Source organism: Halichoerus grypus, chromosome 6, assembly GCF_964656455.1.
Source record: "Halichoerus grypus chromosome 6, mHalGry1.hap1.1, whole genome shotgun sequence".
NCBI lineage: Eukaryota > Metazoa > Chordata > Mammalia > Carnivora > Phocidae > Halichoerus > Halichoerus grypus.
Window position 1 is genome coordinate 39,219,559 of NC_135717.1, and position 12,360 is coordinate 39,231,918.

Genomic DNA, 12,360 nt, shown 5'->3' on the forward strand with positions numbered 1-12,360 from the left:
CCTCAACTCCTGGGAGCCGCTGTCCAGTAGCTGCCCCGGGACACTGGCCTGGTCCCTGGAGAGAGGCTGAGGCCCTGTCGCTGCTCTCCGGCCGCCGCCACCGCCGCCGGTAGCTCGCGGCTCCCGGCCCGCACTCAGGTACGCAGCAGCCCGGCCCGGAGCGGGCACGGGTTTGGACGCGGGCGCTGATTGGCCGGGGTCTGGGGCGGGGGCGCGAGACCTGCGCTGATTGACTGGGGGGCGGGGCGGCGGGCGCCGATTGGCCGCGGCGCGCCGCCGGCGTGTGCAGCCCTCCCGCCCCTCGCGCCGCCGCCCCGCTGTCGCCTCAGCAGCCGCCCAGCCGCCCCGGGTCATGGTGCTGGGCCGCGGGCTGCTCGGCCGCCGGAGCCTCGCCGCGCTGGGAGCCGCCTGCGCCCGCCACGGCCTGGGTAGGTGGGCCGGCGCCGGCCGGGGCGCCGAGGGGCGCATCTGACAGAGGCCGGGGGCGCGGGGCCCGGCCCGCGGAGAGGGACCCGCCGGCGTCGTGACCCCGTAGCGGCGGTTGGGCCGCGCCCCCGCGAGGGGTCCGGCGGTGCCGGGCGGGTGGCCGGCTCCGGGCGCTGGGGGCGGCCGGGAGTGGCCGGGCCGCCGCGGGCTGACGCTGTTTTCTGTCGACACAGGCTTGTAACCCTCGCCGGCGTCCAGGCGCGCCGGTTGGGGTCGAGAAAAGGCCCCGCGGCACTTGAGTCAGACTTTGCGGGGGCTGAAGACAGAGTGGGGTCACTGGTCAGCTGGGGGTTGCTGGCGGATTTGTGCCGGGTAAGGAGACGTGGGCCCCAGGAGCCCCGCGCCCCCTCCCGCCCGCGGCCCTCCTGGGGGTCCCCTCCCCGCCCGGGCGGACCCCTCGTGTGTGCGCCCCGGGGCGGCACAGCCGGGCCTAGCGCCCCAGGGACTGCCTTCCCATCTCTTCCCGCGAGCTTCAGCTGACAAGAAAAACCCGGGGTACACGATTCTAAAGTGCAGATAAAGGGCAGGAAGCCGGGCCAGTACTCGGGTTCCAACAAGACTGGGTCCTGGGGGCTGCGGGGCCCTGGCCCTCCCTCTAAAAGGAGAGGCGTTGGGCACGCGGGCTTCCCAGGGCCTGTGCTTCCAGCTGTCAGATTTCCTTTCCCACTGGGAGTTACCGCTTGCTTTGTTGGAATATTTTGACCTTGATTTTGAAATCTTTCTTTATTTCCTGATATCTTATCTGGCTGATGTGGCAATAGGGGCAGTAGGTTAACCCGAGTCTTTGGGAGATGGTTAGCGGTTGGAGAAATGACCACATAGGAGGCGAAGCCGTCCTTGGCCATTTTAGATCTCACTGAGAGCACTCAAGGTTCTGGAGCGGGTAAGGTGTTGCCGTTACTAAGGAAAGAACCTGTCCTTTTTCCCACTTGGGGACACTCCTCAGAGTGTCAGGGCTAAGACTTTTTGCTTCCGGAGTCAGGCAGAGAGTGTAAGTGGGACTGTAGGGAATTGGCAAGATTGTGGCCACCTCGTTCAGAAGGGAGCCCAGTGCCAGCCATTGGATGCTGTGCAGAAGGACGGGCCCAGCTCAAGAGAAGTGGAACAAAACATGTCTCAGGACTTGGCCTGGACTACAGGCTGCACCTCTGTGCCCTCTGCTTATACAAAAGGTCACAGTTGCAAACCAGTGAACTGGAAGCATTTCTCAGGCATATAATTTTTGGAAAAGGAATAAGGCTTCTGGTGGTGCCTGCAGAAATAACGAAGTTCCCCAGGTTTTCCGGGAGAACCCTTATAGTACCTGAGCACAGGATGTAATCATGTTTCCTTCACCTGGGCGGTGTTCCTCTCCCAGACTCGAAGCACAGTCCTGTTTCAGTCCTGCTTTCCTCCCTCCCCAGCCCCCAGTACGCATACTCCGCTCTGTAGTCCTTCCTGGGCTCAGGTAGGGCTGGGGCCTAGGGAAGGTGGAATATCACAGAAACATCATACAGAGATGTTTGTTTTGCTGTGCATGAGGAGAAGGGCCTGGAAAATGCCCAGCTGGTTGTCCAGGGAAAGGGGAATTGGCTATCTCTGTGTACTCTTTAAAGCTGCAGATCAGACAGTTTCTCTGGCCGTGGCAGATAAGGTTGAATTCAGCTTTAGGTGGCCGCTGGAGATGTGGTCTGTCAGTCAGTGGGTCCTGCCTGCTTTCTGGATCCCTTTTGGAAGAGGCCCCCATTCCAGCACCTCCCCCAGTATTTCATGGCTGTCTTCTGTCACTTTTTGTGGTGTTCATCTCTTTCACATTAAGACAAAGTATTGTTGGGGCCTCTGAGTTTTTAGATTGAATAGGAGTTGAAAATAGTTTGGCACCTGACTCCTCGGTGGAAGATGCTTTTGGCTTTTGCTCACTCTTGACACATCCTGGCAGGGTCCTTCGGTTCAACTGGATGGCGATTCTGTGTCCTGCACACTTGAATCTGGAACAAGTGGCCACCTGTCCCATGTCTCAGGCCCTGGTGTGTTTTGTGCATGATCCAAATTTCGAGTTCCTGCCTATGAAAGTGAATATTGTTTTCCTCTCTGGCTGGAGGCCTAGGAAGGGTCAGAGGCCCTCGCCCTCCGGGTTCCTCTCTTTGTGGTCTTTCTGGTTCGGGTGTGAACACCGCGGGACTGGCACTGGTCACTTCTGACACTGGTTTGAATCACAGGCACAAGCCAGCACTTCTGTCCTCTGAGAGCTCTCGAAAAAGAAAATCAGGATCATAGTCTGAAAGAAGTGATTTCCGTGAATATGCATGTGAAGAATTTTCTGTGTTTTTCTTACGAATGTGGTAAAATGAGGATATTTTCTTCTTTACTGAAGGAACTCAGAAAACCCGACGCGGCGAGCCTCACACTTTGCTGCTCGCCGAGTCACTTTCCTGGGATGTTGTCTCCCTGGGACGTGGGGCCTCCCGGGCCGAGGGTTTGTCTTTAAGTCTCAGCCTGGGGCAGCCTCCCTTGGACACTGACCGAAGCTGCTCTTTGTCTTCAGGCCCAGCCCTGCTGGGAGTCCTTCTCCATCACACGGACTTAAGGAAGAGCTTGACTGTGGAACAGGGCACCATGAAGGTTGAGTTACTGCCCGCACTGACCGACAACTACATGTACCTGATCATCGATGATGAGACCAAGGAGGCCGCCGTTGTGGACCCGGTGCAGCCCCAGAAGGTGGGAGGAAGGGCCCCAGCACCACCTTGTCCCCTGCCAGGGCTAATAGCTGCAGTGTCCTTGTAGCTTGGCCGAAGCTACACAGAAATTCACTCATTTGGTTTTTGAAAAACAACTGGTGGCCTGCCACTCTGCCGTCGGGCAGAAGGCCAGTGAGGGGTGGAGGCTGCCAACGGCTTGGGTGGGGAGAGCAATGGGCTTCTGTCTGTAAGGTCCCGGGGCGCCAGGAAGCCCCGGGGGCGGTGACCTCCGCTGGAGGGGCTTGGAGAGGTCGTGGCTGGCCCTGAGTTGCCAATTGGGTCAAGAGAGACCTGGAGCGGGGGCAAGTCGGCAGGGTCACGACAGGGCACGGCCCCTCCTGGCCAATCCTGGGTTCTGCTGGGCACCCTGCAGCTCGGCTGGCCAGTGCCAGGAGTGTGACCATGGCCCCCATCTTGCCTCACGTTTGGTTGCAGGTTGTAGAAACGGTGAAAAAGCATGGTGTGAAGCTGACCACGGTGCTCACCACTCACCACCACTGGTAAGCCCTCACCAGCCAGCTGCTTGGGCCTGTCGGCTCCCGGCCATGTGCACCCCCGTGTGCACACCGGGCTGGTGTCCGTGGGGATTGGGCACTTGTGGGCTCCCTGGGCCCTCCTACAGGTGGAGGCCTGCGAGATTGGAGTGCTGGAAGCCCTTGTCCCCGCCCAGCCGTGTTCTCTGTGCCGCTGAGGGTCAGCCCCAGTGGGATTCTGAGAAGACGTGTGGGCTCTAGGCTCCGTACTGCTGCCCTGCGCCCTCGGCCCTGGCCCTGGCCTCCATGGGGCGGACCTCCAGCAGCAGATCCTGGGCTTGTGTGATGGGAGACTGGCTTTGATGTCAGGGAAGAAACTATTCTAGACCTTAGTGTTTTTAAAAATCAAGCAGCTCTGTTTGGAGAGGTTGTGGTTCTCGAAATTGAAGGTAAGGGATGAAAGAAGCACCCAAGTGTTTGGGTTTTAGGGCTTAGAGCTGCTTGTCCAAGACCCTCCTGTGGGGTTTTTGAAATTCTGAGACTTTTCACAGCTTGAAAAAAATACTTGTTTGGCTCTGAATTGTCTTTTCCACGTAAGTGCCTGAAGGCAGCCAGCGACTCTCACTGCACTTCACCTGTGAGGTGCGGTGTCTCCGCGGGGGTGTCCTGAGGATGTGGGTTGGCCAGAGTTTGCTCAACGGTGGCCACTTCTTGGTTGATGTCACTAAGGCACCCAGAGTCTTTGGGGTTTAGCCCCGGGGGCATCAGCTGTTAATTCCTGAATGCAGAGGGGTCGGCTGGCAGCCTTGCCCTTGGCTGCTGTGCCGCTGGGCTTTCTGGGAAAAAGCCAGATTGCCTCCCCGCGAGCCTCAGGGTTGGCTTCTCGCTCCCTTGCTAAGCAACGGCTGGGTCAGTTTTCTCAAGTTGTGACGCTCTGGGGTTTTTCATATGCTTATGCTACAATACAAAACCCCAAATTCGGCCCCAGACCGAGCCCCAGGGCGCCAGGGCCTCCCTCCCTGCACTAGAGGAGATGGTGAGGCGGTGGTTGCGCAGGTCAGCGGAACGTGTGGACGCGTGTGGACGCGTTGGCACTGCCCTGTGTGTAGCAGATGGCAGGGCGGGGCCGGGCGGCCCCTGCTATCTGTGCGCCCTGCTGGGTCGGGGCCCCTCGAAGGGCTCCGTGGATAAGTGTGTAGTGAGGGGCAGGAGCCCTCGCCTTGTCCTGGGAGGTGCAGGGAGCTTGGTGCAGGGCCGTGGCTGGGCTTAGGCTGTGCATGTCCCCGGGTGCGTTATGGGCTGGTCGCTGGCCCCTGATCGCCCTCGGGCATTGGTGATCGATTTATGTATGTATGTTTGTTTAAAGATATAAGTGTTTTCATTTTTCTTTATTTTTTAAATTTTAAAGAAGTTTTTATTTTAATTCCAGTTAACATGTGGTGTTATACTGGTTGCAGGTGTACAACATAGTGATTCAGCAGTTCTGTCCATTACTCCGTGCTCATCACAAGTGCGCTCCTTAATCCCCATCACCTACATAACCCTTCCCCCCACCGCCTCCCCTCTGGTAACCATCTGTTTCTTCTCAAGAGTCGGCTTCTTGGTTTGTCTCTCTTCTTTTCCCTTTGTTTCTTAAATTCCACATATCAGTGAAATCATGTGGCGTTTATCTTTCTCTGACATTTCGCTTAGCATTATACTCTGTAGCTCCATCCGTGTTATTGCAAATGGCAAGGTTTCATTTTTATAGTTGAATAATATTCCATTGTGTGTGTGTGTGTATGTACACACACATATATATACCACATCTTTGTCTATTCATCAATTGATGAACACTTGGACTGTTTCCATAATTAGTCTCTTATAGATAATGCTATAAACATCGGGGTGCATGTTTCCCTTTGAATGAGTGTTCTTGCATTCTTTGGGTAAAGACCCAGTACTGCAATTACTGAATCATAGGGTAGTTCTATTTTTGACTTCTTTTTTTTTTTTTTTTTTTAAAGATTTTATTTATTTATTTGAGAGAGAGAGAATGAGAGACAGAGAGCATGAGAGGGAGGAGGGTCAGAGGGAGAAGCAGACTCCCTGCCGAGCAGGGAGCCTGATGCGGGACTCGATCCTGGGACTCCAGGATCATGACCTGAGCCGAAGGCAGTCGCTTAACCAACTGAGCCACCCAGGCATCCCTCTATTTTTGACTTCTTGAGGAACCTCCATACTGTTGTCCAGAGTGGCTGCACCAGTTTGCGTTCCCACCAACAGTGCACGAGGTTTCCTTTTTCTCCACATCCTCATGAACACCTGTTGTTTCTTGTGTTGTTGATTGATGTTAGCCATTCTGACAGGTGTGAGGTGGTATCTCATTGAGGTTTTGATTTGTATTTCCCTGATGCCGAGTGATGTCGAGCATTTTTCATGTGTCTGTTGGCCATTTGGATGTCTTCTTTGGAAAAATGTCTGTTCATGTCTTCTGCCGATTTTTTAAATTGGATTATTCATTTTTTGGGTGTTGGGTTATATAAGCTTTTTATATATTTTGGATACTAACCCTTTATCAGATATGTCATTTACAAGTATCTTCTCCCATTCTGTAGCCTGCCTTTTAGTTTTGTTGACTGTATCCTTTGCTGTGCAGAAGCCTTTTATCTTGATGAAGTCCCAATAGTTCATTTTTGCTTTTGTTTCCCTACCCCTGGCAACGTGTCTAGTAAGAAGTTGCTATAGCCGAGGTCAAAGAGGTTTCTGCCTGTATTCTCCTCTAGGATTTTTATGGTTTCAGGTTTCACATTTAGGTCTTTCATCCATTTTGAATTTATTTTTGTGTATGGTGTACGAAAGTGGTTCAGTTTCATTCTTTTCATGTGGCTGTCCAGTTTTCCCAATACTGTTTGTTGAAGAGATGGTCTTTTTCCCATTGGACATTCTTTCCTGCTTTGTCGAAGATTAGTTGACCATAGAGTTGAGGGTCCATGTCTGGGCTCTCTATTCTGTTCCATTGATCTGTGTGTCTGTTTTTGTGCCAGTACCATACTGTCTGGGTGATCACAGCTTTGTAATATAGATTGAAATCCAGAATTGTGATGCCACCAGCTTTGCTTCTGTTCTTCAGGATGGCTTCGGCTATACGGGGTCTTTTGTGGTTCCATAGAAATTTTAGGATTCTTTGTTGTAGCTCTGTGAAAAATGGGGGTGGTATTTTGATAGGCAATGCATTAAATGTGTAGATTGCTTTGAGTAGTATAGACATTTTCACAATGTTTGTTCTTCTAGTCCGTGAGCATGGAATGTCTTTGTTTCTGTCCTCTTCAATTTCTTTCGTAAGTGTTCCATAGTTTTCAGAGTACAGTTCTTTCACCTCTTTGGTTAGGTTTATTCCTAGGTATCTTATATTTTTGGTGCAGTTTAAACAGGATCATTTTCTTAATTTCTCTTTCTGCTGCTTCATTAGCATATAGAAATGCAGCAGATTTCTATGCATTGGTTTTGTATCCTGCAATGTTACTGAATTTGTTTATCAGTTTTAGTGGGTTTTTTGGTGGTCTTTTGAGTGGGGCATTGCCATTTTATTTATCATTAATTTATTTTTAGGGAGGGAGAGAGCAGGGAGGGCAGAGAGAATCTTAAGCAGGTTCCACCAATCTCACGACCCTGAGATCATGACCTGAGCCGAAATCAAGAGTTGGACGCTTAACCAACTGAGCCCCCCAGGTGCCCTGGACATTGCCTTTTTAGAAGACAGCTTCCACCTGCTCAGGGCAGTGGGTCCTGAACTGGGCCACCTGTGAGAGTCACGCGGGTGGGGGCGCTTTAAAACTCCTGCTCTGCAGGCTGCCCCCAGGCCAACTGCGTCAGGATGTGGGGCAGGGAGTCACGACTTGGTGCTCCTTAACAGATCCTCAGGTGACTCTTATGTGCCCAAAGCTTGGGAGCTGGGCCTTAGGGATTATCTAGGTGTTTGGGATTTGGTTTGTTTGCTTCAGAAGCTTCCGCAGCCACAGGGCAGGAGCACAGAAATGCCTCACTTCGGAAAGGCATGTCTCAGAATGTTCTTTTCAGTGGAGCCAAATGACAAGCCAGTTTCCTGTGTTGGGAGATGCGTTTCTACCGAGAAGGCAACCAGGAAAGGAGACTTGTGGTAGGGGTTTAAGAGCAAGCAGGCCCAGTCCCATCAGCAGGAACCCAGGTCTCCTTTCCGACTTCTAGGGACCACGCTGGCGGGAACGAGAAGCTGGTCAAGCTGGAGCCTGGGCTGAAGGTGTGCGGGGGTGATGACCGGATTGGGGCCCTGACTCACAAGGTCACGCACCTCTCCACACTGCAGGTGAGCAGTGAACCAACGGAAGGCACTCCAGTGGGCAGGGGTGCGGTGGGGACACTTGCCCCCCCTCCTGGCATTTCCTCCCTGAGCCAGGGACCCCGCGGGTGGAGGGCGGCATGCTGAGGGCGCCTGGCCACGGGTGGGGGGCGGCATGCGGAGGGCGCCTGGCCGCGGGGAGAAGCGGTCAGGCCCGGTTTTGAGACAATCAGGGAAACTGGAACATGGACAGTGACCCGTCACTGTTCATCTCTTGGACGCAGTGACCCTGTGAGGTTAAGCGAGAGGGGGTTCCCAGGGGCTTCCACGGGCGCCCGGGGGGGGGCGGTATGCGCATGCGTGCAGCTCCTCGTGCGCGTGTGCACACGGCAAACGGGGGGGAGGCGGGGGTCTGTTCGCGATCGGTGACCCTTGGGAAGGGCACACCGATGCTCATCTTGAGTTCAGTCTTTTTGTAGGCTTGAACATTTTTGAGGTTAAGGGTGGGGGGAGGGCTGTGGGAGACAGGAAGGAAAACCAAACAGAAGGCCAAGCACCCAAGAAGGAAAACTGTCTTTTCTAAGAAGCAAGACACCTGGTTCAGATTTGGCCTGATTTTGAGGTCTCTTCCTTTGGTTTTGCACGCCAGCCAGCACCAGGTTCCAGGGCGGGCCTTGCCTCTGGGGGCCCCTTGGGGACTGAGTCCCACGGTCACCAGCAAGATGCATGTCCTGCTCAGTGGAGCAGCGGTGACTGAAGTCCTCTCGCCCCTGCCGGGGGCGCCCCCATGGGGCAGTGGCGGGTGCGAGGGGGGAGGGACCTGTGGGGGGCCCCCCAGCGTGTGGGGAGCACGTGCCAGCACCAGCTTTGTTTAAGGTGGGGTCTCTCAACGTCAAGTGCCTGTCCACACCGTGCCACACTTCTGGACACATCTGCTACTTTGTGAGCAAGCCCAGCAGCTCTGAGCCTCCTGCTGTGTTCACAGGTGAGAGAGTTCAGGTGTGCGAGCCGGGGCGAGGGATTCTCTGCAAAGACCCGCTTGACTTAGGGATGTCTCTGAACACTCGGGGCGAGAAGCGGCGCGTTTGCAGCCTGGCCTGCTGCGCCGGGCCCTCAGGTAGAGCCCACGAAGGGCCCCAGCCTCAGGCTGTGTGAGGAGCACTGTCAGGACAGGCCTTTCTAGTAGTTGGGGGCTTCTCCCTTTGGAGAGAAGGTGAGCCGCTCTTGCTGCTGGCTGGGAGCGGCGAGACCAGAATGGCCGGGTGCATCCGCTGCAGCGCAGAGCAGGCCTGTTGGCTGTGCCCAGGCCCCTCTGCCTCCTGACCTTTCTCAGCCAACATCGAGTCTTGCAGAAATTTAAGTCTCAGTCGTGACGTCACTGCAGCAAGGGCCAGTTGGGAAATGCGATGGGGCTCCTGGAGCAGCTCTGTGGTGGGACCGGTGTGCGTGGGGCTCGGTCACCAGCAAATGGGGCTCTGGGCTCCTAGTTCCAGCAGAGGTGCTAACAGGTGGAGGGGCCTCTGTGGCCTCGTGAATCCCACAGCACCCCCACACCGAAGCGTATTTTTAAAGACTACAGTCGTCAGTGTCCCCAGTGCAGTAGCAGCAGGTGCAGGCCCTGAGCCGACTCCGAGTTCGCGTCGTGGGACCCCGGGGACCCCGGACTCGCTCTGCCTCGGCCCCCAGTGTGTGGGGCAGGGGAACTGGCCCCCGGCGCCACCTGCGGAACAGCGAGTGCGGAGGCCCCCTGAGTGGCCATGGGCAGCTGGTGTCGCGCCTGTGTCCCTGTCACTGCTGCGCGGGGGAAACCCCCAGATGTCAACCTGCCCAGCTGTGGGGGGAGGCGGGTCCCTGGGGACTGCGCAGATGAGAGAAGCCATGTCCCCGCTTTGGAAGGTGAGGCTGCCTGCTGTGAGACCCCGCCCTGAGCCCAGGCGCTACGCGGTGTGCCTGTCCTCTGTGGACAGCAACTGGCGGGGTGCAGTGTACGGACAAGTCGTGTAGCGTCCTCCATGCTGAGGCTCCAGTGTCTGCCGCCTGGACAGTGAGGACTGGACATGTGGGAACCAGGGTGTCCAGCGAGGCCCCGGCAGCAGGCGTGGGAATAGGGGCTGCTTCCCTGGAGGGAGGGCCCGAGCTCGAAGTCTCCTGCACCTGTGTGTGCCCTAGCCTCCTCTGGGGTCTCGTGGACTTCTCGCTGGTTCCCAGACTCGACGTACCTGGAGAGGTCGTTCAGGGGACAGCCCCAATCCCACCCACACTAGGTTGTCCTGTTGTCTGCTGGGGGGCCCTGACTCCTGTCTGGGGCGGCCCCATGGCCCTGGGCTGTGGCTTAGGCTCCTTGGGAAGAGGTCTGGCCAGCGCTGATGGAGGAGGACACCCCACCACTGGGGCCTGGAAAACAAATGTGTCCGAGCTCCCACTGGCCGTGGAGTCCTTCCCAAGGAAGAGACCAGGCAGGGAAGCAGCAGCAGATGGCCGGGTGTCAGGAGGAGGGGACGCCCCTTTGAAGGGCTGAGGCAGGAAGGGGTCTGTGAGGTGGTAGGCCTGTGTGTTGAGGACTCAGGTGGTGGCTGGTGAGCTCAGGGGGGGATCCTGCAGGCTGATGCTGGCCGCAGAGGCTAAGAGGAGACCTAGGGAGGCGGGCCTGGGAGGGCTGCTGGGCTGGTAGGTACAAGGGCTGGTTTGGCAGTCCTGGTGCTAGGGCTGACAAGATGGGGCGGTGAAGAGAGGAGTGGGGTGACCCTAAGGTGTGGGTTTGAGCAGCTGTTTGGGGGGGCTGGTGGTGCCAGTTAGACTTGAGGGGAGAGGTTGGGGGGTGGGAGCCGAGAGCTGGGGGTTAGGGTTTCTTGGTTTGTCTCTGTCCTGCTGGCGGCCCCCCACTGCTCCCTGGCTGTCCTGTTTCTCAGGTGACACCTTGTTTGTGGCTGGCTGTGGGAAGTTCTACGAAGGGACAGCGGATGAGATGCACAAAGCCCTACTTGAGATCCTGGGCCGGCTCCCTCCAGACACAGTAGGCGGCAGCCCACGAGCGGGGCCCTCACCTCCCTCCCAGGCTGCGGAGAGCGGGGGCGCGGGGGCACTTCATCTGGAAGCGAGGCTTTTCTGTTAATATATTTTTATTGTTGTTTAACACGCATGCAAGAAGTGTCTGTGTCATGCTTATCGCTAACGGGACCTAGCCCAGAGCCCCGCAAGCCCGTCCTCGAGGGGTCTGAGGGCAGACTGCGGAGACTCCGAGCTCACAGTCTGGTGTTTTCCTCAGAGAGTGTACTGTGGCCACGAGTATACCATCAACAACCTCAAGTTCGCGCGGCACGTAGAGCCCAACAACGCTGCCATCCAGGAGAAGCTGGCCTGGGCCAAGGTGAGCGGGGTGCACTGTGGGGTGTGTCTGCGGGGCAGTGACCATGACAGGGCTCCCCAGGAGCCACTCTCGGGGCACCGTCTCCAGTGTGCGCACGAGGTGCTCCTCCCGGCCCGCCTCAACTAGCGAGGAAGCCCTGGCTGTCTTGTTGAGGTCCTTGTCCACCCAGGGGGTCTGGGCTGGGCCTGGGATCCCGCACTTCTAGCAGGTGCCCAGGGGAGGCCGGAGCTGCGGGTCTCTGACCTGTTCTCCATGTGCTGGGCCACGCGGTAGGCAGGACCGTGAATTAGCAGCTCAGCCTCTGTGTCTGGGGCCAGCAGTGGGAGTCGCCCCAGAGGCTGCTTGTCTGAAAGGCATTTATTTCTGTGATGACCCCGGGGCTCGGAGGTTTGGTTGCAGGGTTGGCTTCTTGTCCCGGACGCATCCTTGGTGCTGCTGCAGGTGGCTGGGCTAAGGGACGTGCTCCTGGACGTGGGGGTCTGTCTTCCTGTCCCTCTCAGTCCCCAAGAGAGGGCGTCAGAAAGACACACCCGGGAGTCCTCTCGTGTGGGGCCTTCTGCTCCGTTCAGTGACAACTTTTGTTTTTTAATCACCTGTTTTTTTTCGAGCATCTTTATCAATTTGGAGCATGGGCTTACAAAATCATACTTGTTAGAATACACCACCTGTGTCAGTTGACGAACATTACTCCTTTTTTTGCAGTGCACAGAGGAGAGTTTTTCATGACAGCACAGGACTCACCCTGTATGTTTGCTATATGTATTGTTTTGTGGTTGTTTCATTTAATAACGAGTCCTAGTGCCCTGTCCGTAGCAATCTATACACACGGAACTGATTCTTTTCAGAGTTACTCGCTTTTAAAAAAAAACTCCTCTTTATTGAGGATCATTTTCATTCAATCAGATACCTGTTTTGAGTGAGCAGTACGCAGTTTGATGAATTCTGACAGCATGTGCCCGTCTGACCCCAGGGCATCCCCTGCCGCTCCGCACCCGTCCCCCCAACTACGGATGCGCT

General features: G+C 56.2%; 1 protein-coding gene across 3 annotated transcripts in view; it reads left to right on the top strand.

Annotated features, from left to right (window-relative positions):
• The window catches only part of HAGH (hydroxyacylglutathione hydrolase), a 17,611-nt gene continuing 5,251 nt past the window's right edge, over positions 1 to 12,360 (top strand). Inside the window, exons 1-8 of one of the 3 annotated variants that reach the window (XM_036083304.2) lie at positions 284 to 428; positions 660 to 798; positions 3,011 to 3,186; positions 3,642 to 3,706; positions 7,886 to 8,003; positions 8,853 to 8,961; positions 10,886 to 10,989; positions 11,242 to 11,343. In XM_036083304.2, coding sequence (XP_035939197.1) covers positions 3,082 to 3,186; positions 3,642 to 3,706; positions 7,886 to 8,003; positions 8,853 to 8,961; positions 10,886 to 10,989; positions 11,242 to 11,343 — 603 coding nt within the window. In that variant the 5' untranslated portion in view covers positions 284 to 428; positions 660 to 798; positions 3,011 to 3,081. Of the gene's footprint in view, positions 139 to 276; positions 429 to 659; positions 799 to 3,010; positions 3,187 to 3,641; positions 3,707 to 7,885; positions 8,004 to 8,852; positions 8,962 to 10,885; positions 10,990 to 11,241; positions 11,344 to 12,360 lie in introns of those variants that run through there. The other 2 variants (XM_036083305.2, XM_036083303.2) reach the window with 2 other exon arrangements.